The sequence below is a fragment of the Notolepis coatsorum genome (genome assembly GCF_963971535.1).
Source record: "Notolepis coatsorum genome assembly, chromosome: 5".
Lineage (NCBI taxonomy): Eukaryota > Metazoa > Chordata > Actinopteri > Aulopiformes > Paralepididae > Notolepis > Notolepis coatsorum.
The window spans coordinates 96,395,643-96,418,128 of NC_140169.1; the positions used below are offsets into that span (position 1 = coordinate 96,395,643).

General features: G+C 47.5%; 1 protein-coding gene across 1 annotated transcript; it reads right to left on the reverse strand.

The window, feature by feature from the left end:
• Nucleotides 1–773: 773 nt before the first annotated feature.
• Nucleotides 774–22,445, reverse strand: exoc8 (exocyst complex component 8). Its single transcript, XM_084314887.1, has 4 exons — nt 21,186–22,445; nt 19,125–19,378; nt 15,979–16,227; nt 774–1,571 (listed from the first exon to the last, which is right to left on the reverse strand). Exons 1-4 carry the CDS (start codon nt 22,345–22,347, stop codon nt 1,164–1,166), a joined length of 2,073 nt encoding a protein of 690 aa, XP_084171013.1. The 5' UTR covers nt 22,348–22,445; the 3' UTR covers nt 774–1,163.
• Nucleotides 22,446–22,486: the final 41 nt, after the last annotated feature.

Below are 22,486 nucleotides of genomic sequence, written 5' to 3' on the forward strand. Positions count from 1 at the left end.
CAACTTTTTCAGTCCCGATACCAATATCTGGGGCTTTGGGTATACAGAGTATCGATCCGGCCCATTACATTTAAGGAACAGTATAGACTTGGACTGTAATTTTGTCTTTGGACAAAGATTATTGAGATTTCTACATTAGAGAGAGTTAACTTAACAAAAAATGCAGCAAATCAAATCACTTTGCTTTGATTTCTGGCATGTTAGATGCGTTTCTTGGTATCGGATCTTAGTAATGGGGGAAATTCTCCAATACCGATTTTTTTGCCTGGTATTGGACTCTGATACCAGTATCAGTGCATCCCTAATTATTTCTTTTTTTTATTGATCTTTTTCCCCCTCCATTTTTCCTCCGATTTTCTCCCATCCCAATGTTAGTCGTATGCCAATTCCCAGTCCCTTCCTGGTCGCTGCGCACTTACCCCCCACAGTCAGATCATCTGGGAGAGTGGAGGCTACCACGTGCTTCCTCAGACACACGTCCAGCCAATCACCGCTTCTTTTCACCTGGCAGCGCGGATTCTCATCGAGAGGGCGTAGCGTGTGGGAGGATCACACTATCCCCCTCAAGTCCTATCCGCGCTTAGCAGGCGCCCCGACCGAACTGTAGGAGTCGCTGTTTACAACGACCCGGACCCACCCCGCCAGCTTCTCCCACCCTCTAATACAGCCAATTGTATTAGTGCAGACGGCCAGCCAAGCTGGTGACAACCCCGGAGCTGTGAGCTGGATTCGAACAGGCGAATCCAGCTCACAGCTCCGGGGTTGGTGACGAACGCAATCTCCGCTCGGCCACCTAACCGCCCCTGTGCATCCCTAATTCTAATGGGGATGCACCGATACCAATACTGGTATCAGATATTGGTCTGATATCAGGGTAAAACCAAAAATGTTTGTCCAATGACCCCAAACTGATGGTCTAAGTCTATACTGTTCAGTTAAACTGATGGTCTAAGTCTATAAAGTTCAGTAAACCTGGTGGTCTAAGTCTATAATGTTCAGTAAAAGCAATGGATCAGCCGATACTGGGAATCCATATCAATTTTTTTTAAAGTGTTAAGGTGCATCATCTCTAGTTCTAAGGGTCATATACAGTCAGCTGACCTTCAGGAGAACCATTGTTAGTGTTTTAAGGATATCATCCTGTCCTGTGGTTGAAAGGGTCTCTAAACCAGAGACGTGGTGCTCTCTGGGTTGACCCTGATGGGCCGGGTGCTCTTCCTCAGGTCCTGGAGCTGCTTGGCAGGCTTCCCCACCCCCTCTTCGAACCTCCTCTCCACCACCGGCAGCACTGTGTCGTGGAGGAAGGTGGCGTTCTGCACGATGAAGGCCTTCTTCTCCGGGTCCTGCTCGCAGCGCAGGCCGTAGTCCACATGCTGCACGGCCACCAGGATGATCTCCCTCAGGCTCTCCAGGAGGACCATGTGGAGCTCCGGGAAGTAGAGCTTCAGCCCCTCCTCCAGGAAGTTCATCATCTGCTTGGTGAAGGCCACGATGGTGTAGCTGAGGTTCACCCAGCAGTCTTCTCCCGTGTACTGGTCAAAGGTGGCCATGCCACAGCTGGACATCTCCTCCTGGTCACAACAAGACAACAGGGATCAGTGATGGAAGGATTTTCCCTATTGTTAGGTTTTAGTGAGTTTTTCCTTACCTTCGCATGGGGTATGTCTGAGAGTGCTTGCATTCTTTCATTTATTTGCATTTATTTTAAATTTGTTGGACCTTATGGTGTTCTTGTTCTGTTCTTGACTTATTGTTATGTTTCTTCTTGACTTGTTTAAAGAAGACGTGTATGGCCCATGGGGACATTAACGTGTGTTGTCTGGCCTTACAAAAAATTTGATTTGATTTTTATTTGATTTAAGAAGTACACAGTTCCTTTTACTTAAGTAGAAGTGGAAATACCCAGATAAAATAGTACTCTGGTAAAAGCCTTCCATTCAAAATTTAAAAAGTAAAAGTAATTGATATTGAATGAACTTAAAGGGGCTACAGATAACATTTTATGTAGAGTAATCATTTAAAGAAAATAATCCACAGAGCCTTTCAGAAAGGTGTGGAATAAGTCCGATCTGAAAATTCAAAGCTTGGTAACCCTGAATGTATTTAAGGCTATGGTGAAGCCTATTGTAACCAGGTGTTCTGTGTGCAAATGTTTTATCTGATCATTTTGTAACGTTACTTTTATCTTTAATGTCTATGTGTTTATTTTGAAACTTTTTGTTGCTGCTATTCTTGGCCAGGTCTCCCTTGTAAAAGAGATCCTGGATCTCAATAGGACAAACCTGGTTAAATAAAGGCTAAATAAAAATTGTAATACAATATTTTTAAAGCGTTTTCCCCAAATAATTATTGATTAACACTTTGATCGCCATGATTAAATTCATAATTTACCATCCCTAGCCAGCTCTATTTGTCTATGGAGAAGTTCCCCTTCTTTGCAGGGCTATAACTTTTTAAATTCTATTGCTAAATTGACATTATTATGGCCCATTCAATGTCCTATATCCATTGTTCAGGGTGTAGCAACGATATACTTTTTCATTCACATATTCATACTAAAATATGGTCTAAGTGTTGTGAAGGATCAGATTAAACCGAATATGTATATTTATTTATATATATATATTTAATTGTATTTGTATATCGTTTGATATCCCCTGTATATTCCTTGTACAATATGCATTGAATATCCCCGTTTCTACTAAACAGCCCATAATAGTTTCATTCTACCATTGGACGAGAACCTGGCGCCAGGTTGCCATACCCCTAGGTTCAAGTTCAATCGTGCCGCCTAACATGTCGAGGCAACCCCCGGTTCCGCGCAGTAATATGCCGGGCGAAATACGTGTGGTACTATTTGTTCATAGCGCATATATATATGACGCTCGTAAAGTAGAACTTCCTTTTAGTCCAGTTCTTTACCCTCCAACAGAGTGACAGACGCAAAAGCCTCCCCACGAAGCACGTGCGGTGTAGTAGGGCCTACTTGGCCCAGAATAGGCATTGAGATATCGTGTAGATTAATAGTTGAATGGTCATAGTTTGGCACCATACCGTCGAGTTGGACGTATTCTATTAAGCTAATAATAGTCTATTTATGTATGGTGCATCGTTCGGTTCGAGTTCTACAGTTACCAGTACCCCCATCGTTCCTGACGTTATCTGGACGCTTATCCAGGCTGGTCAGACCCCTAGTGGTGATTGCATCCGAGGAGCTCCGGGTCAAGAGCGACTGGACCTGTATATTGGATTACTCTACCCGACGACGGCGAGCCTTCCACGGCTCTTGGATTATGCTTTATGTGCTTTGATTATTCCATGGATAAAGGCCAACACTGTCGAGTGTTGGAATTACCCCCCGGAGAGGACTACAGGTGAGGCGGCGCTCTACACGTGAGGTCGCACCACGTCTCTCCGTTGTGGACCGGCAGATACCGTTCCACAGAGGGTCCAGCTGTGTTCGTCTACGGCCCGAGGTTCTGTGGGCACTGGGTCTAAGACTTTGGATTCTCCCAAGACACCGTCGGCCAGATGGGATACCGTCAGCGACTTCTCTAACCCCCCCCCCTCCTACTGTCTTACAACCAGCGGGACCCCCCCCCCCCCTTAGTGTATCCAGCTATAATTATTTAAGTACTATCGCTATCGTTTCCTAAATATTCCAGGTTGTATACTTACTCCCTGCGCAACCAGAGATTGGACATTCAATGTTGATTTACCTACGAATACTCATTTGCCATAAAAGTGCATACTTAACATTTCAAATCATAAATGTAATTAAGTGAATGTTGTATACACCCTTTGCTGTATTAAATATTCGATTTGGTCCATTTGTGTTGGTTCGTTTCATCAGGTGGGAAAGTGTTCATCATACTTATATCTTGTACTGGGTGGCCAGAAGTTAAAGTACATGAGGTAGTGGTATTAAATATCATATCTAACAATACAGTCAGGGAATTGTACCCCTCAGCTACAATTGGTCCTTCGAGCCGGAGGGTAACTAGTGTAATATTAATATAGTGTTATTAATATCGAAATGGCCTATGATGAACACTCCACGAAACGATCCTCCTAACCTAGAACGCCCGCGGCGCAGACGACAGACACCTCAGTACTTAGAGGCTTACACTGTCAGTCAACTACCTAGCCTTCGACAAACGGTAAACGTGGTAAAAGTAGAAAGTAAAATTATGTCTGACCTTAACGACCAGGTTTCCCCGACCACAGAGGCCCTAGTAGGTCCTAATGTAACTGACCAAGCCCACGGTGGAGACCAGGAGGGAATTGACATGCCTTTACCCCCCGCCACTACTAAAGAAGTAGTCCCCGACACGCCCCGGGAGGAAGACAACCCTACAGAGAGAGAACTCTGCACGGAAGAAGAAGAGGAGAGCGCCGAGGAACTAGAGCTCCAGGACTCCCCAACGAGTACCCCCAGGAGCGGTTCACGCAGGAGCGGCTCACCTCCACTACCGCCTTCCCCCAGCGAAGCGGAGAGGATACTACAACAGGCGTTCCTCGTCAGCCTGACAGCCTCTACCGAACGCGATCGGCTCCAAGCACAGACGCTTAGCGAGCGCGAACGTCTCCAAGCCCAGGCGACCAGCGAGCGCGAACACCTCCAAGCACAGCAACGGAGCGAAGAACAGCGCACAAGTCTGGAGATGAGACGCTTCCAGATGGAAGAGAATATGGCAAGAGACCGCGCCGACGCCCAGCGCACCGCTGCCGGTGCCCAAAGAGACGCAGAGCGCGACAGACTACAAGCGCAACTGATAGAGCAGCTGATCAAAAGGACAACTCCCTCTCCCTCCGCCAGGGGCTCAAGGAACTCGTCGAGACAGCAGTCAAGAGCAGCGTCACCGCAACGAGCAAGCGACCCTGAACTTGACCAACAGACCGAGTCTAGACCCCCCGCAGACCCCCTTCCCATACCAGTCCAAGCGAGACCCAGCTACAAGGAAGGAGCGGCCTACACTGCGGAGAAGCTAAATAAACGATTACAAGATCTGGAAGATTTGATAGAAGAAGAAGAGGGAGAAGAGGAGAACCAAGCCCGACGACAGCACAGTACTCCACCGGACCAGGAGGTCCCATACAGTCCAGGCTATACCCCCGCGGCGCTGCGCTACAGACCCCCGACTCTATTTACGGGTGAGCACGACGCACGACCAGCCCCGAGGAACAGTACCTGGACCAGCGGGCCATGGTACCCTGCCAGTACCGGCCCACAGCGAGGCGCAAGAGGGGACTCGCCCAGGAGGTCTCTCCCCCAACGCTCGCCGATGTATTCGCCATCCACGGCGTCATACAACGCCACGCCATCAATCCCAGACTTCGCCTATGAGAGTCGAGCACAGTACACGGAGCTCCGGATGTGCTTAGAGACAATGCTGGTGGATGTCATTGATGAACGCCACAAGTATGCAATATTATTGAAGCACCTGAAAGTACCGCGAGCACACAATATAGCGCTAGCCTATGCTACCTCCTCGACCCCATACACAGCGGCCCTTGCAGCGCTGGATCAAAGATATGGACGTATATGGGATTACGTAATCCAGGAGATAAGGCATATTGACCGCCTACCCCCAGCCACAGACAATCGCTCACTAGATGACCTGTCAATCAAAGTGCAGTCCCTGGTGGGGATGCTGGGAGCTCAACGGGAGAAGGGCAGGCATGAGCTGTACGCCAACTCTAACGTTGAGAGGATTTTGGAGAAGCTGCCACCCGCAAGACAGGAGCGCTTTCGGCGGCAGAGGGACTACCGAGATCCCGACGGCCCCGAGCCATCCCTCCTTGATCTGGCCGACTTCCTGGCGAGAGAGGTCAGCAGCTTACGACTGGACACCTTCGGGCGGAGCACGCCAAGCTCCAGAGAGGGACCCAGGAGAATAAATGATGGAAGAAGATCGGTGACTGTCATGCACCAATCAGAGTCAGTACCGAGCAGTAAGAGTCACAGCACCCCCTCGAGAAAGGAGAAGTGGAAGATAGCGTGTCCCTACTGTGAGAAAGAACACTGGCTGTCACAATGTGACACATTCACAAAGATGAATGCAGAAGAAGTGAGCCAATGGATAAAGTCCAACCGGCGCTGTTATCGATGTGCGCGGCCCCACATGGCAGCCGAATGCCGCCTAAAGAAAAGGTGCAGCCGGTGCGATGGAGCCCATCTAGATATACTACACGATAGTAACAGAAGACGGCCTACACCTGCACCACGGAGCGGCACCAAGGCAAGTGTCATGTACATTGACCCCGCCAGCAGCAACGGAGCTCAAGTGCTCTTAAAGGTAGTCCGTGTGACATTGAGCTACCAGGATAAAGTCATGGACACTTACGCCGTCCTTGATGACGGGTCAGAGAAGACCCTTCTGCTCGCCTCCACTGCGACTCAACTGGGACTGCGGGGGAGCAAGAACAAAATGACGATTCGGACAATAAGAAGAGACTTAAAGACGATAAAGGGCGAGAATGTCTCCTTCACTATCGCAGCCAACGGGCAGCCAGAGCGACGGTACAAGATCACAAATGCTTTCACCAGCCAAGAAATAGGACTCTCGCAGTACACCTACCCTGTCACCAAGTTGATGGATAAATATGTGCACCTGCGCCAATTACCTATCCCGCTCATAAACGGCGCTACCCCGACCCTGTTGATAGGCTCCGACCATGCAGAACTCATAGTCCCGATTGACCGGGTCCATACCGGTCCCCGAGGCTGTCCTGCAGCCGTCGAGACCCGCCTAGGATGGACATTACAAGGCCCCCTCGCTAAATCTCTCAACCGAACCGCAGCCACTAGCTGCTTCCACTCCCAAACGACAGAAGAAGACACCACTCTCCTGCAGCATGTCGAGAGGCTATGGACCCTAGAGACAATGCCCTTTAAGAACGAAAAGAAAGACATTCGCTCTAAAGAAGACATTTACGCCATCCACCTACTCGAGCAGGGGACAAAGAGAGTCACAGTCGGCGGGGTGATGAGATACGCAACTCCACTCCTGAGGAGAGAGGGAATGCCCCCCTTTCACGCAAAGAAAGACGCCACGGAGCGCTATCTACTGAACACAGAGCGGCGCCTAGCCAAAGACCCCGCTCAACAGAGTGTGTACCGAGCTGAGATTGAGAAGCTAATCACAGCGGGACACGTAACAAAGATTGACATTAAAGAGGCCGATCAGACGACCGAATCATGGTACGTGCCGCATCACAAGGTCCATCACAATGGCAAGGATCGCATTGTGTTTAACTGCAGCTACCAGATCGGATCCCAAAATCTGAATAAAGAGCTCTTGCCCGGCCCCACACTCGGCCCCTCCCTACTAGGCGTGCTACTGCGCTTCCGCCAGGACAAGGTGGCTATAAGCGGGGATATCAAAGGGATGTTCTTGCAAGTGAGACTAGTAGAGGAGGACAAGCCTCTGCTACGGTTCCTATGGAGAGAGAAGATCGGAGACGAGAACCCATCCATCTACCAGTGGGAAGTACTCCCCTTCGGAACCACGTGCAGCCCGTGCTGTGCTACATTTGCACTACAGAAACACGTCACAGAGGACCCAGCAGCAAATGAAGAGGTCCAACACAGTGTGAAGAACAGTTTCTACGTAGACAACTGTCTACAAAGCGTCTCGACTCAAGAAGAAGCCGAGGCTCTCCTAATCAAGTTACGCGCCTCCCTAATCAAAGGAGGCTTTGATCTCAGGCAGTGGGCCAGCAGTGACCCGCACGTATTGCGCAGCCTCTCCTCCGCAGACAAGGCTGCCAGCAGCGAGACCTGGATGGCGACAATCCCAGGAGAAGCCCAAGAAATGACACTAGGATTAGTCTGGCGCTTCAAAACAGACTCGCTCCACTATAGACACAAACCCTTGGCTCCAGAGCAAGGAAGGTCGGCGGCGATACCGACCACCAGACGGAGTGTGTACAGAACACTCGCCAGACAATATGACCCGCTGGGATGTATTCTACCTTACACCACCAGGGCAAAGATGATTGTACGAGCACTATGGGACAAGGACCAGGGCTGGGACGACCCAATACCCGCACACCTTGCCTCAACATGGAGAGAGTGGGAGACGGAACTCCGCTCACTCCCAGGTGTCAACATACGCCGCAGCTACTTCCCATCCACAGTGAGGCCAGAGACATGCGAGATTGAGCTACACGTCTTCAGCGATGCCTCCGAAGTAGCCTACGGATCGGTTGCTTATTTGCGTGCCCAAGAGATGGGAGGAGAGATACACACTGCTTTCATACTGGCCCGCTCAAGGATAGCCCCACGTAAGCAACAATCTATCCCACGTCTAGAGCTCTGCGCAGCCCTCGCAGGAGCGCATCTAGCCACGTTAATCCAACGTGAACTCACCATTCCGGTGCATAGAACAATCTTGTGGTCAGATTCCACGACAGTACTCACATGGATTAAGTCTGATTCATGCAGATACAAAGTCTTCGTGGGAGTCAGAGTCACCGAGATTCAGGAACTAACAGAAGAAGCAAGCTGGAGATATGTGGATACCAAACACAACCCAGCTGACGTCATCACCCGGGGAATGTCCCTGGATGACCTAACCCGTCGCAACATCTACAGTGACGGACCAGCATTCCTCCAGCTCCCGGAAGGAGATTGGCCTACGCCCACCGCGAGGGAAGCAAGTAGCGAGGAGGCTGAGAACAAGAAGCCTATGTTCTGTGGACTGAGCACTGTCGCCTCCACAGACCCGAACATAGATGACTGCATTACCCTAGAGAGTGCGCAACAAAGGACATTCCTGCGGCACCACCCAGAGATTCAGTCCACCACTGACATGTCAGCAGCTGACTACGAAGAAGCAGAACTTCTTCTACTACAACGAGCCCAGAGAGACTCGTTCCCCGATGAGCTAGACTGTCTACAGGGAGGAAACCCCGTCCCATCAGACAGCAGACTGATTCACCTGGCACCAGAGAGTGACGCACATAATCTCATCAGAGTGGGTGGTCGCCTGCGGAGAGCCCCCGATATACCAGATGACATTAAGCACCCGATCGTCTTGAACAGCCGACACAAGGTCACAGAGCTGATCATAAAGAAATACGACGAGGATGTGCACCACGCCGGAGCAGAGAGAGTCTTCGCGGAGATCAGACGTCGTTATTGGATATTACAAGGGAGAGAAGCAGTACGGCGCTTCCAGCGAACCTGTCTAGACTGCCGTAAGTGGCGCGCGCAGCCCAGCATACCACGGATGGCTGACCTACCCCCCTGTCGCCTCCGAATCGGCGACAAGCCATTCCACTCCACAGGCATGGACTGTTTTGGCCCGTTGTATATAAAAAGAGGAAGAGGCACCGAGAAGCGGTGGGGTATTGTATTCAAATGCATGACCACCCGAGCGATACATATCGAGCTCCTTCCGACCATGAGCACAGACTCATTCCTTATGGCCTTCCGGAGATTCATATCACGGAAAGGACAACCGTCTACATTGTTGTCTGATCACGGGACCAACTTCAAAGGCGGAGAAAGAGAGCTGAGAGAGAGCTTCCAAGCTATGGGCCCAGAACTTAAGACCCACCTCGCTCCAGCCCAAGTTGACTTCCAGTTTAATCCCCCGAACGCACCCCACTTCGGTGGAACCTGGGAACGAGAAGTACGTTCTATAAAGACAGCCCTGTATGCCGTACTCGGAGCCCAGACTGTGGCAGAGGAAGTCCTAATGACAGTCCTCACGGAGATCGAGGGAGTATTGAACTCCAAGCCCCTCGGTTACGTCTCCAGTGATGTAGCAGATGTCGACCCAGTCACCCCCAACACACTCCTAATGGGGCGGCTGGACCCCGCGCTACCCCAGACAATGTACAGGCCCGAAGAAGCGAACGGCCGAAGAATGTGGAGGTACAGCCAAGTACTAGCTGACAAGTTTTGGAGCAGCTTCCTACTTCACTACCTACCGTCTCTACAGACCCGCCAGAAGTGGGTAAAAGAGAGAGACAATTTGACAGAAGGAACAGTCGTCATGATAGTTGACCAGTCACTCCCCAGAGCTATGTGGCCGGCTGGCCGCGTAAGAAAAGTGATCACCGGTGCCGATGGCAAGGAGCTGAAGTACTCGTCCAAGGGCGCACCTACACACGGCCCGTGGCGAGGCTCATAGAACTGCCCCGACTCCCAGATACTATCGATGATGACCATGACCCTATGACTTTGTGAGTTGACTGACCTTACAGCGGACCTTGAGTGGAAGACAGTGCGGTTAATCTGTCTCTGCTTAGCTAATTAGGTGGGACTAATTAGGGGGCGGCTGTTGTGAAGGATCAGATTAAACCGAATATGTATATTTATTTATATATATATTTAATTGTATTTGTATATAGTTTGATATCCCCTGTATATTCCTTGTACAATATGCATTGAATATCCCCGTTTCTACTAAACAGCCCATAATAGTTTCATTCTACCATTGGACGAGAACCTGGCGCCAGGTTGCCATACCCCTAGGTTCAAGTTCAATCGTGCCGCCTAACATGTCGAGGCAACCCCCGGTTCCGCGCAGTAATATGCCGGGCGAAATACGTGTGGTACTATTTGTTCATAGCGCATATATATATATGACGCTCGTAAAGTAGAACTTCCTTTTAGTCCAGTTCTTTACCCTCCAACAGAGTGACAGACGCAAAAGCCTCCCCACAAAGCACGTGCGGTGTAGTAGGGCCTACTTGGCCCAGAATAGGCATTGAGATATCGTGTAGATTAATAGTTGAATGGTCATAGTTTGGCACCATACCGTCGAGTTGGACGTATTCTATTAAGCTAATAATAGTCTATTTATGTATGGTGCATCGTTCGGTTCGAGTTCTACAGTTACCAGTACCCCCATCGTTCCTGACGTTATCTGGACGCTTATCCAGGCTGGTCAGACCCCTAGTGGTGATTGCATCCGAGGAGCTCCGGGTCAAGAGCGACTGGACCTGTATATTGGATTACTCTACCCGACGACGGCGAGCCTTCCACGGCTCTTGGATTATGCTTTATGTGCTTTGATTATTCCATGGATAAAGGCCAACACTGTCGAGTGTTGGAATTACCCCCCGGAGAGGACTACAGGTGAGGCGGCGCTCTACACGTGAGGTCGCACCACGTCTCTCCGTTGTGGACCGGCAGATACCGTTCCACAGAGGGTCCAGCTGTGTTCGTCTACGGCCCGAGGTTCTGTGGGCACTGGGTCTAAGACTTTGGATTCTCCCAAGACACCGTCGGCCAGATGGGATACCGTCAGCGACTTCTCTAACCCCCCCCCCTCCTACTGTCTTACAACCAGCGGGACCCCCCCCCCCCCTTAGTGTATCCAGCTATAATTATTTAAGTACTATCGCTATCGTTTCCTAAATATTCCAGGTTGTATACTTACTCCCTGCGCAACCAGAGATTGGACATTCAATGTTGATTTACCTACGAATACTCATTTGCCATAAAAGTGCATACTTAACATTTCAAATCATAAATGTAATTAAGTGAATGTTGTATACACCCTTTGCTGTATTAAATATTCGATTTGGTCCATTTGTGTTGGTTCGTTTCATCAGGTGGGAAAGTGTTCATCATACTTATATCTTGTACTGGGTGGCCAGAAGTTAAAGTACATGAGGTAGTGGTATTAAATATCATATCTAACAATACAGTCAGGGAATTGTACCCCTCAGCTACACTAAGTATAAGTATGTTTTTATCGTTTTCTGCAGCTTTCTCCAGAACTTGATTTATAGCCCCAAATGCATTATATTGATGATCAAATACAGTTTGGTAGCGATTGGTGCCAGATGAAAAATTTCAACTGGAGGTACTTCTAGAAGTTACTACGTATCATCTGATATTGACCGGATGGGCGAGGGGGCATTTATAATTCCGTGGGCAACGTTATACCATTCATCTAGTGTGGGTCATATGATCATCAGATCAGTTAGTATAGAATACGTTAGAAAATAACGTTGAAACTCACCGTATCTTCCTCGCGCCGTTGGACGATCAGCGTGGAGTAGACAGTTTTCGATTATGGGATGTTGATCCTGATGAACCATTTCCAGGTTGTATAATACTATATACGTCCAAATAACGTTGTTTATTGAGTTAGGGCGAGTGATTGATTATCCAGTGTGTTGAGATAGAGTCCTGCTAATGATCGCGAGTGCCCGGACGATTTATGGATGAGCACTTCCTGTTTGACGAGTCACTTCCTGTTGGCGATCTGCCGATCGGCCACCAGATGGCGCTCTTGAACCGCTAGAGAGTTGAGTGGAGATCAGCAGTATATCTCAGGACCCCGGAGGAGAAATATGATTTCGATCACAGATTTTTGAAATATTGACATCAAAGACGAGTTACGGCGTCTTCGGCAGAATGAGCATGGCTAGGAATGACGTCTAAACACGTCATCGGCGATTAAAGTGTTAATGAATTTATCATAATAAAAACAGCCCATTGAGAACAGGACTGAAACAGAGAAGTATAGAGGCTGCTAGAATGCATAATCTGAATGTTAATTCAACTGTGCTGTGATCACAGCGCATGCGCATCATGCACCCAACGCCGTAAATAATGCAGTGTTGACCAGTTTATAAAAAATATTTAAAATGTTTATTAGCAACGCCGAGCTTTCAAACCATCACGTATTTTTGTGCGAAACCCTTGTGCAACTGTGAGTACTAGGCTTGGGCGGTATGGCGGTATTAAGGTATACCAGGGTATTTAGAAATACCTACGGTATTGATTTTCAATACCGTCAGTCACCGTCAAAATCACAGATGCGCTTCAGTTTCTATAACAGTGAAACGGAGTTTTGAGTGTAGTGCACACACACGCCAGCAGAGGGCGAGACCGCTCTAGTGGAGCGAGTGGGTCACAACGTGTTCACGTTTTACGGTAATGCTGCGACAGTGCTGTGAAAATACCGTAAAGCGTTGTGACGAGAGCAGTGTTGTTGTGGCGCAATCCGTCGCCTATTATATGTGAACTAAATTATTATATGTGAACTAAAGAGTACAAGGTTTACACAACAGCCCCCACCCGCCTTTTTATTGTATTTGTACCGTACTGTACTATCCGCTGTCAGCTGTTTATCTCTCTCTGTGAGCTACTGAGCTTGAATAACTAGCGTTAGCTCACGTTAAGTAGCGATAGCTCTGCGGCTAATCTTAGATTACCCTGAACTAAATCAATGACTAGGTTATAAAGCATTCGAGTAGTTTTCACTGCACATAGAAGTAGCCAAACAACGGGAGCATTTCGGGAGCATATGACCAAAACCCAGGCAATTTCTAGCCCTTAAGGAATCAAATAGTCTGCCATGGCTATAGGCTAGATGCTAACGCTAAAACGGTACGGGCTTCTACCGGTGCGGGACTACCGTTCTGAAAGCTGACGATGATTTGTTTACTTGGTAACACGTAACCCCCCCCCGCGGATGAAAATGAAAGTCATACCGTCAAATACCGTGCACCGGGGTATTATAACAAAGGTTTGCCGGTTTGAAAATAAGGATACCGCCCAAGCCTAGTGAGTACCTTTGAAATTTCTCTGTGATACTTGTATAACGAACGGTTCGGGCAGAACCAGTCCTTCATGGTCAACATAGGTTGGTTTGCTATGGGCTAGGAAGTGACTGTGGATTCACTCGGTGCATCACAGTCACGAAAGGGGCTAAGGGGACCTCAAAGACCTATTAGTCACGATAAACCATCATCATCATTAACACTTTTAGTGCCCATGACGTCATATCTAGTTTTATCAGCCCAATGCCTGAATGCCCACAACGTTTATTAGTTTTATTTTTTTATTAGCGATCTGAATTTATATTTCATCAACCGAGTCTCCCGTTGGTACAGCAGCCCCTGTAGGAGCTCAGATGTGAAAAAACCGCCCCCCATCGTCTATCCCTGTGTAACTGCAGGTCAGTGGGATCAGTCGACATGTAGAGGCGGAGCCAGCTGGCTCCTTGAGCTGGCAAGCTGTCTGCTCAACATGGAAGTCAACGCGGGACGGGAATCAGCCTGGAATATATATTCACAGTAGCCAATACTCAATCAATAAGTGTGATCGATATTTGGAATGGCGATCAGGAATTGGAATGATCTTTTTGGAGAACATCTGATCTGAGGTAAGGAATCTATTTGACCAGTCTTGGGATAATCAGAGTTGTATTCGCTGAGATCTCAGCGTTTGCCCTATGTGTGATGTGTCTCTGTGTGCGCGATCGCTGATGAGGAACTAAGAGAATTGATTTTTCAGCTCGCATATCTAGCGTGCATACGTACACATATAATATCGATAATCTAGCGTTTATTTGAAAACGATTCATAAATAGGCCGAAAAATTACAAAGTTTTTGTGTATTCTAGAATATTCCAGTAAACGTCTTTTATCATGGAATCTTTATATTTTCATTGAAAACGAGGGCTTTTCAAAATGCTATAAAACGAAAATGAACCGATAAAAGAACAATCCGCTTCGACAATGTTGACTGGAAAACGAGTCATTGATAAGCGACGGGCAGATTAGACACATAGCCATAATTTAAAACATAGATTAGGCGTTTTTAATGCTAACATTGAAGTGGATGGTGGGCATTCAACCGGTAACAAGGTTAAGGTTAACCGGTAACAAGGTTAAGCTTGGGCTCTGAAAGTGTTAATAGAAAAGTACATATATTTAAATGTATAAAGAATAGTGCATAATTATGTGTAGATATGTGTATGTTTGTATACCGGTATATGTATTGTGACTTAGAAATATGTATATTCATAATCACTGAGTAGTAGAGAAGGGGTAGTATTAAATTAGTTTATACTTCTTCCTACTCCTTTTCAGACATGTTGAGTTAACACTTTAATCGCCGAAGACGCTGGGCAGCGTCTTTCCCCGCCATGCTTATTCTGCCGAAGACGCTGGGCAGCGTCTTTGATATCAATATTTCAAAAATCTGTGATCGAAATCATATTTCTCCCCCGGAGACATGATATGTACTGTTGAGCCCCTCTCAACTCTCCAACGGTTCAAGAGCGCCATCTGGTGGCCGATCGGCGGATCGCCCAAACAGGAAGTGATGCGGATGAAGTGGTGCTCACCCATATTTCGTCCGGGCACTCGCCATCGTTAGCGGGACTCCATCTTGACACACTGGATATCGATCGGTTGAAAATAACTCGATAAACAACATGATTTGGACGTATATACTATTATACAACCTGGAAATGGATCGGATATTTCTACATCCCATAATAGGAATATTTCAGTTCCACGCTCATCGTCCAACGGCGCGAGGAAGATACGGTAAGATTCAGCGTTATTCTTTAACGTGTTCGATATAAACTGCTCTGATGATCATATCACCCACACTAGATGAATGATATAACGTTGGCCACGGAATTATAAACGACCCCCCGCCCATCCGGTCAACATCAGATCATACTTAGTAACTCCTAGAAGCACGTCCAGTTGACATTTTTTATCTCGCACAGATTCCTATCAAACTGTATTTCATCATCAATATAATGCATTTGGGGCTATAAATCAAGTTCTGGAGAAAGCTGCAGAAAACGATAAAAACATACTTATACTTTAGACCGTATTTTAATATGAATATGTGAATGAAAAAGTATAACGTTGCTACACCCTGAACAATAGATATAGGACGTTGAATGGGCCATAGTAATGTCAATTTAGCAATACAATTTAAAAAGTTATAGCCCTGCAAAGAAGGGGAACTTCTCCATGTTAAATAGGGCTGGCGAGGGATGGTAAATTATGAATTTAACCCCCGGCGATCAAAGTGTTAATATTGTTTATTTGTTTTAACTATTTTGGTTTGTTGCCTTTTTATAAATTTTATTTTACATTGTTTTCTGTATTTTTTGTTTGAAATAAAGATTTAATTCAAAGGGGGACAAAAAGAAAAAAAAATAAGTGAAGAAAACATGAGAAAAGACTTCAAGCTACCTTGAGTTTGGTCAGAGCCTCTGGGGTCATCAGGTTCATCCGCCTCCACATCTCCTCTGAGTTGCGGTGCTTGGTGGCCTCCATGATGATGTCCTTGTAGCTGAGGAGTGCATCCCGCACGTCTTTGACCAGCAGGGCCTCCAGGGTGAAGGTGAGGTCCAGGCCCAGCTCGCTCAGCTGCCGGCAGTGCTCCTTGGCCACCTTGACGCACTCCGCCGCCGTCGACAGGCTCTCCTTGCTGTCAAACACCTAGATGGGAAGCAGAAGAGCACATCACATTATTAAAAAGGAACACGCCTTTTTACATCATATCATATATCATTGTCAGATTTGTTGTACCTTGGTATAATACTATAATTACAGTAAACAAATGAGACCATTGCTGAAACAACTGACTCATGGTGAGATTGACAATTGTTCCCATGCACCGTCCGTCGTCTTCCCACATGGGATTAGTTTTGAAGAAGCTAGGAGAGGGGGCGGCTAAGGGGCGCAGTGGGCAAGGCGCTCGCCACTAATGCAGGAGATGCTGGGTTCGAGCCCAGCTCTCGGCATTGCTACCAGCTTGGCTGGTCGTTCATACTAATACAATTGGCAAGTGTTAGAGGGTGGGAAAGCTGGTGGGTGGGGATCGGACGTTGTGGACAGCGACTCCTACAGGTCGGTTGGTGCGCCTGCGCAGCAGAATGAGGAAGCAACGGGTGCGGCATGTCCCTCCCACGCAGACCCTCGGCGCTGAGAGATCGCGCTGTGCAGGTGAAAAGATGCGACGGCTGCCTCCTCGTGTACCGGAGGGGACGCGTCTATATTAAAGGCAGCCGAAGAGTGCTTCCGCATTGGCGTTTTGCGCTCTGATTGGCCGAGCGCGTGCATGCGCCGCGACGCGCTCCTCTAGCCAGGAATCGAAACTCCGTTTAAGCTCCAGAGAGCGAGGCTGAAAATCCACAGTTCTTGCCCCACTGATGGGAGCCGAATCCCGGATCCGAGTTTTCTGATGAATACCCCCAAAATATGGAGGTCCCGAACGCAATTAAGTATTGATTACGCCGTAACGAATCATTAAAAAAATATACCGTTAACTGGAGTATGTTGTTTCTTTACATATATGTTGGATTAGAAAATTGGTTTGTCATGACAATCCAATAAAAAATTGCGATTTACCCGGTGGCTACAACAACACAGTAACTACATGCATCATTGTTTACAATGAACGGTGGGGCTGGGCTGGGGCGCGCGGTGCTCCCACTTAGGTGGCGGCGGCGGCGGCGGTTGACCGATGGCGATGCCGAGGACGAGCGCGCGTCCGTGGTGTAAGACGGCCGGTGAGAGAGCGCGGCGCGGAGCCAATGGCAGTGACATGATGGGAATAATCGGACGCGTTAAACAGCAATCAATTAATTTAATATAACAGTCCGGTTCTGTGTTTGTTTGTGTCTGTAGATTGTTGGTGAACAACTAACTTTAGGTTAGTTTAACGCGTCCGTGTCGATTAGCCCCACCGTTCATTGTAAACAATGATGTGTATTGTTGTAGCCACCGGGTAAATCGCGATTTTTTATTGGATTGTCATGACAAACCAATTCTCTAATCCAACATATATGTAAAGAAACAACATACTCCAGTTAGCGTTTTTTTACTGATTCGTTACGGCGTAATCAATACTTAATTGCGTTTGGGACCTCCATATTTTGGGGGTATTCATCAGAAAACTCGGATCCGGGATTCGGCTCCCATCAGTGGGGCAAGAACTGTGGATTTTCAGCCTCGCTCTCTGGAGCTTAAACGGAGTTTCGATTCCTGGCTAGAGGAGCGCGTCGCGGCTCATGCGCATTCGCGCGCTCGGCCAATCAGAGCACAAAACGCCAATGCGGAAGCACTCTTCGGCTGCCTTTAATATAGACGCGGAGGGGACACGTGATGCAAGGCTTCGTCCACATTGCAGCCGACCTGTGGGAGGCATGGTCTAGCAACGTTCAAGACAGGGGAGGGGAGAATTGGACAATACGAAATTGGGATGGGAGAAAAATAGAAAATGGGAGAAAAAGTAGATAAAAGAAATAAGCTAGGAGAGGGTAAACAGCCCCTTCTAACCGTGAACGTGGAGTTTTTGTTGTTGTTGATGAAGCAAGTTTTGTTTGGAATGGCTTACTTTGCTTTACGTAATGCTGTTCAGCAGAATTGCTGTGGATCCGCAGACAATATCAAAACAAAATTTGTCACATTTTTTCTCATTTATCTCAACGTCGTGTTTCCGCAGTAATCCTACCAAATTAACGTTATTTGTATATTTCATACAAGAATTGTAGGCTAGCCCAAAGTTAACAGCAGTGATGTATTGTAGACACAAAATAGACATAGGCATAAAATGAAAATGCATATTATAGACAGCCAGACAGGCATAAAGATTAGCAGATAATTGATATTAAAACCTCCCGGAAAATGTTTAATAGATTTCTGTCATTACAAATCTATGAAAAATAAAGAAAGTGTATTAGTACAAAGATTGTAATAGATTGCCGTTATTAAAATCTATAAAGAAAAAATGTGTGTAATAGATTTCTTATTGATTATGATAGATGTGATGTTAAAAACCTATAAAAGACTTAGCAGGTTTCTGACTAAATAGAAGCAATGCATAAAGTGCATACATAGGATGAGTATAGAAATAGACAGAACGAGAGAGGTGCAATAAAATAGACATAAAGTAGCATAAGATACACAGAGTAAAATAGTGCAATAGTGCAGTGCGATAAAATACTTCTCCTATAAAGAATTGAAGTATTGACCACATTCCTCCAAAGAATGTCAGCCAACCATGAATATGATATCTGGTCAAAGCACTTAACAATATACCACGAAAACATACTTTTCCAGTATGGTTGGCCTCTGTTTGAATCGCACAGATAACCCTGGTAGATACGAGTGTGTGTGTTCTAATGCTTATTTTACCAGGCAAGTGTTCTTAGAACACATCCTGTGTGTGTGTGTGTGTGTGTGTGTGTGTGTGTGTGTGTGTGTGTGTGTGTGTGTGTGTGTGTGTGTGTGTGTGTGTGTGTGTGTGTGTGTGTGTGTGTGTGTGTGTGTGTGTGTGTGTGCGCTCGCGTGCGTGCGTGTGCGTGTAAGCACCCTCCTCACCCTTCACCCACCTGCTTGCTGAAGGCGTCCACGAACATCGTCATGGCGTCGCGGGACCAGACAACGAAGGCGGAATAGCAGCCTGTGTTCCCAGCGAAGTCAGTCTGGAACTCCTTGGCGGTCTCCAACAGGCTGGTGAAGAAGATGTTGCACAGCTTGTAGATGTAGAGCAGAGTGGCTCCTTCAATACGCAGCTGTCGGATGGCCGTCTGGACCGCTGAGGCGCGATTCTTCAGGAACAGATCACAGGCCTTAGTGGACTGACCTGGAAATACAGTAGAGGACAATGTCATTACAGTAGACCCAGTAGTGGTTGCCAACATGTTTGGGTCTCAAGGTACACTAAAAGTCAAACCAGAATATTATCAAGGCCAACTAAAAGTCAAACCAGAATCACAAGACACATCAACTTAAGAGCCACAGTAATTAATTACGGAGATTGTCTGAAATGTCATGATTATATTGTCATTAGAGATATTTCCCCTATAATATCATGGCCCATAACCGATGCATTGAGAATTTAGAAAACTATGCCTTGTTGATGAGCAATCAAGAGATTTCAGAAACATAGATGAGAACAGTGCCATGTCAAGAACAGCACAAGAAGCACTTCTATGTGGAAGTAATAAACATCTGATTAACTGATTAAGTGCGGATATTGTACAGAATTTGTATGTATTCCTTATCTAGATTAAACAAGTAGTATGTTCATTCATATAGGAGGTAGGCCTATAAAGCCTAGGGCCTATAAAAGGATGTCCCACTAGTTATGAACAAGTGAGTATTGACAAAAATACGTTGAATGGAAATGTATCTAATTTAGAAATCATATTTTATGAAGCCTTATAAAAGATGAATTGGTCTAAAATTCCACGGCACACTTGATCTGGCTTCACGGCACTGCAGTAGACTAGAATTACAGTGGAATGTAGGCTAATGCAACAATTGTAGAATCTGTCTGGTTATCGGCACTGAGTGATTACACAATTCGATTTAAATTCATAAGGTCCTGAATCCTGATTGTATACCGATTTATTTGATATTGACTCAATGAGGCTTGATGGTGCTGGTTTCAGGAGGTCAGCACCTGCCATTGAAATCAGAAGATGTGATTTGGTGAACTGAGTTTACATAGTAGTTTAGCAGAAACTCAGTGCAAAGCTAACGAGACGTCTGCAGGGCGGGAGACAAACTAGAGACGTCTGCAGGACGGGAGACAAACTAGAGACATCTGCAGGACGGGAGACAAACTACTAGAGACATCTGCAGGACGGGAGGCAAACTAGAGATGTCTGCAGGATGGGAGACAAACTAGAGACGTCTGCAGGACGGGAGACAAACTAGAGACGTCTGCAGGACGGGAGACAAACTAGAGACATCTGCAGGACGGGAGACAAACTACTAGAGACATCTGCAGGACGGGAGACAAACTAGAGACATCTGCAGGACGGGAGGCAAACTAGAGATGTCTGCAGGATGGGAGACAAACTAGAGACGTCTGCAGGACGGGAGACAAACTAGAGACGTCTGCAGGACGGGAGACAAACTAGAGACGTCTGCAGGACAGGAGACAAACTGCAGGACGGGAGACAAACTAGAGACATCTGCAGGATGGTAGGTGAGCTAGAGACAGATCTTTACACATCCAATGAACGAAGGAATAAATTAAAAGATCGATCTCAGACAGAATCAAACAAGCGTGAATACACAATAGCTGTGATGTTACTTTGAAACGGCATTGGTAAGTTGTAGAAGATGACAGAAAGGCAGCCTTTGGTCAAGAAGAGTTCAACAAAATCGATCGTCTTCATATGATGTTCTCAAATCAATGATTAATCGTGTTTAATAATGGTGATTTCAATATCAATCAAAATAATTGTGATTGTGATCTTTGCCATAATCGAGCAGCCCTACTAGAGGGTGGGGACACTCTTGTGGTCGTGGACTAACCACCCAGCCCGATAGTGGGAGCTACTATAGAGCTGCTGGTCGCAGCTAATAAAGCATTCCCAACACTAAATCAGACTATATTCAAAATATGTCGTAGGTGCATTGATGCAAGAATGAACCACCTAGTCTGATGAGCTGAGACACGGCCCGACGGGTGGCCTTGGGTCCCCCGCGGAGGGACCGGTCCGGAGACAGCTCAAACACCAGCACCTCCGTCAGCTGGCGCACGCGCGCCTCTACCTTCCACTTCAGCTCCTTGACCCTGGGGGTGACGGGCTGGTCCTTCAGGTACTCATTGAGCTTGTCCAGGAGGTCCACGGCGCCCTCGAAGTCCCGCTGGGCGATGCAGACGTCCAGGTCCTCCGGCAGCTCCTGGATCCAGTCCAGGCTCAGGTCCACGGCTTCTTCCGACACGCCGCCGGGCACGTCGCGGTCTTCCTCCTCGTTGTCAAAGGGGTTGGTGGACGCCTCCGACCTGACGGGAGAGCTGGGCAGCTCCTCCTCCTTCTTGTGTCGGTCCTTGGTGGCCTTGTTCTTCTTCGTCGTCTCGTCCAGGATCTCCAGCCACTCCTTTTTCACTTTGCTGTTCTCCGCCTTGAAGATGCGACTGTCGGACATGAGGATCTTGAACATGTCCTTGGCGGGGAGGTGGTCCTTCACGTTGACCACGGCGAAGCTCTCCAGGTCGTAGAGGGCGTTGTACTTGTACTTGACGGCACCGCGGCGCGTGGGCAACCAGGTGGAGATCAGCAGACAGTCGTTCATCAGGAACGCGTGGACCTTCTGGAGGGAGGACATATTGTCGATGTCGTACTCGACCAGGTCGCCGTTGTAAACCAGGTGCCTGCCGGGGGTGTCCATGATGTTCTTACCCCCTTCCACTTTCTCCAGCAGGGAGGTCAGCGTCCTCTGTTTCACCTCCTCCGTCTCCTTGGGGAAGGCAGCCAACATCTCCTTGGACGTCTCGTCTTTGTCCGCGGACAGCAGGGCCTGGGTGATGCTCTCCATGATGCTCTTCTGCTCCGTCAGGATGTGGCTGAGCTGGTACATCTCGCTCTCCAGGTAGGAGATCTCCTTGGCCGTCTCGATGAACTGCCGGTAGTTCTTGTAGACGTTCTTCTTCAGGTTCTGCGCCGTCTCGTCGGCCAGCGTCTGGATCTTCTGACGGTGCTCCTGCAGATCCCGGTCTCCGTCGGACTGCTGTGACAGCTGCTTCACGTAGTGTTGCGGGTCGAAATTGGCCGATTCCAACTGCTTCCGCAGCCGACTTCCCGTGTCGGTCATCTTTAAAACTATATATTCTAGATTAAATGTTATCAAACTGTGGTTTATTTAATTAAAATATCTGAAAAGGAGACTCTACTCAAGTTCCGCAACTGCTTGCAAACCCAAACAGGAAGCTGGGATACCGGTGACACCCTAA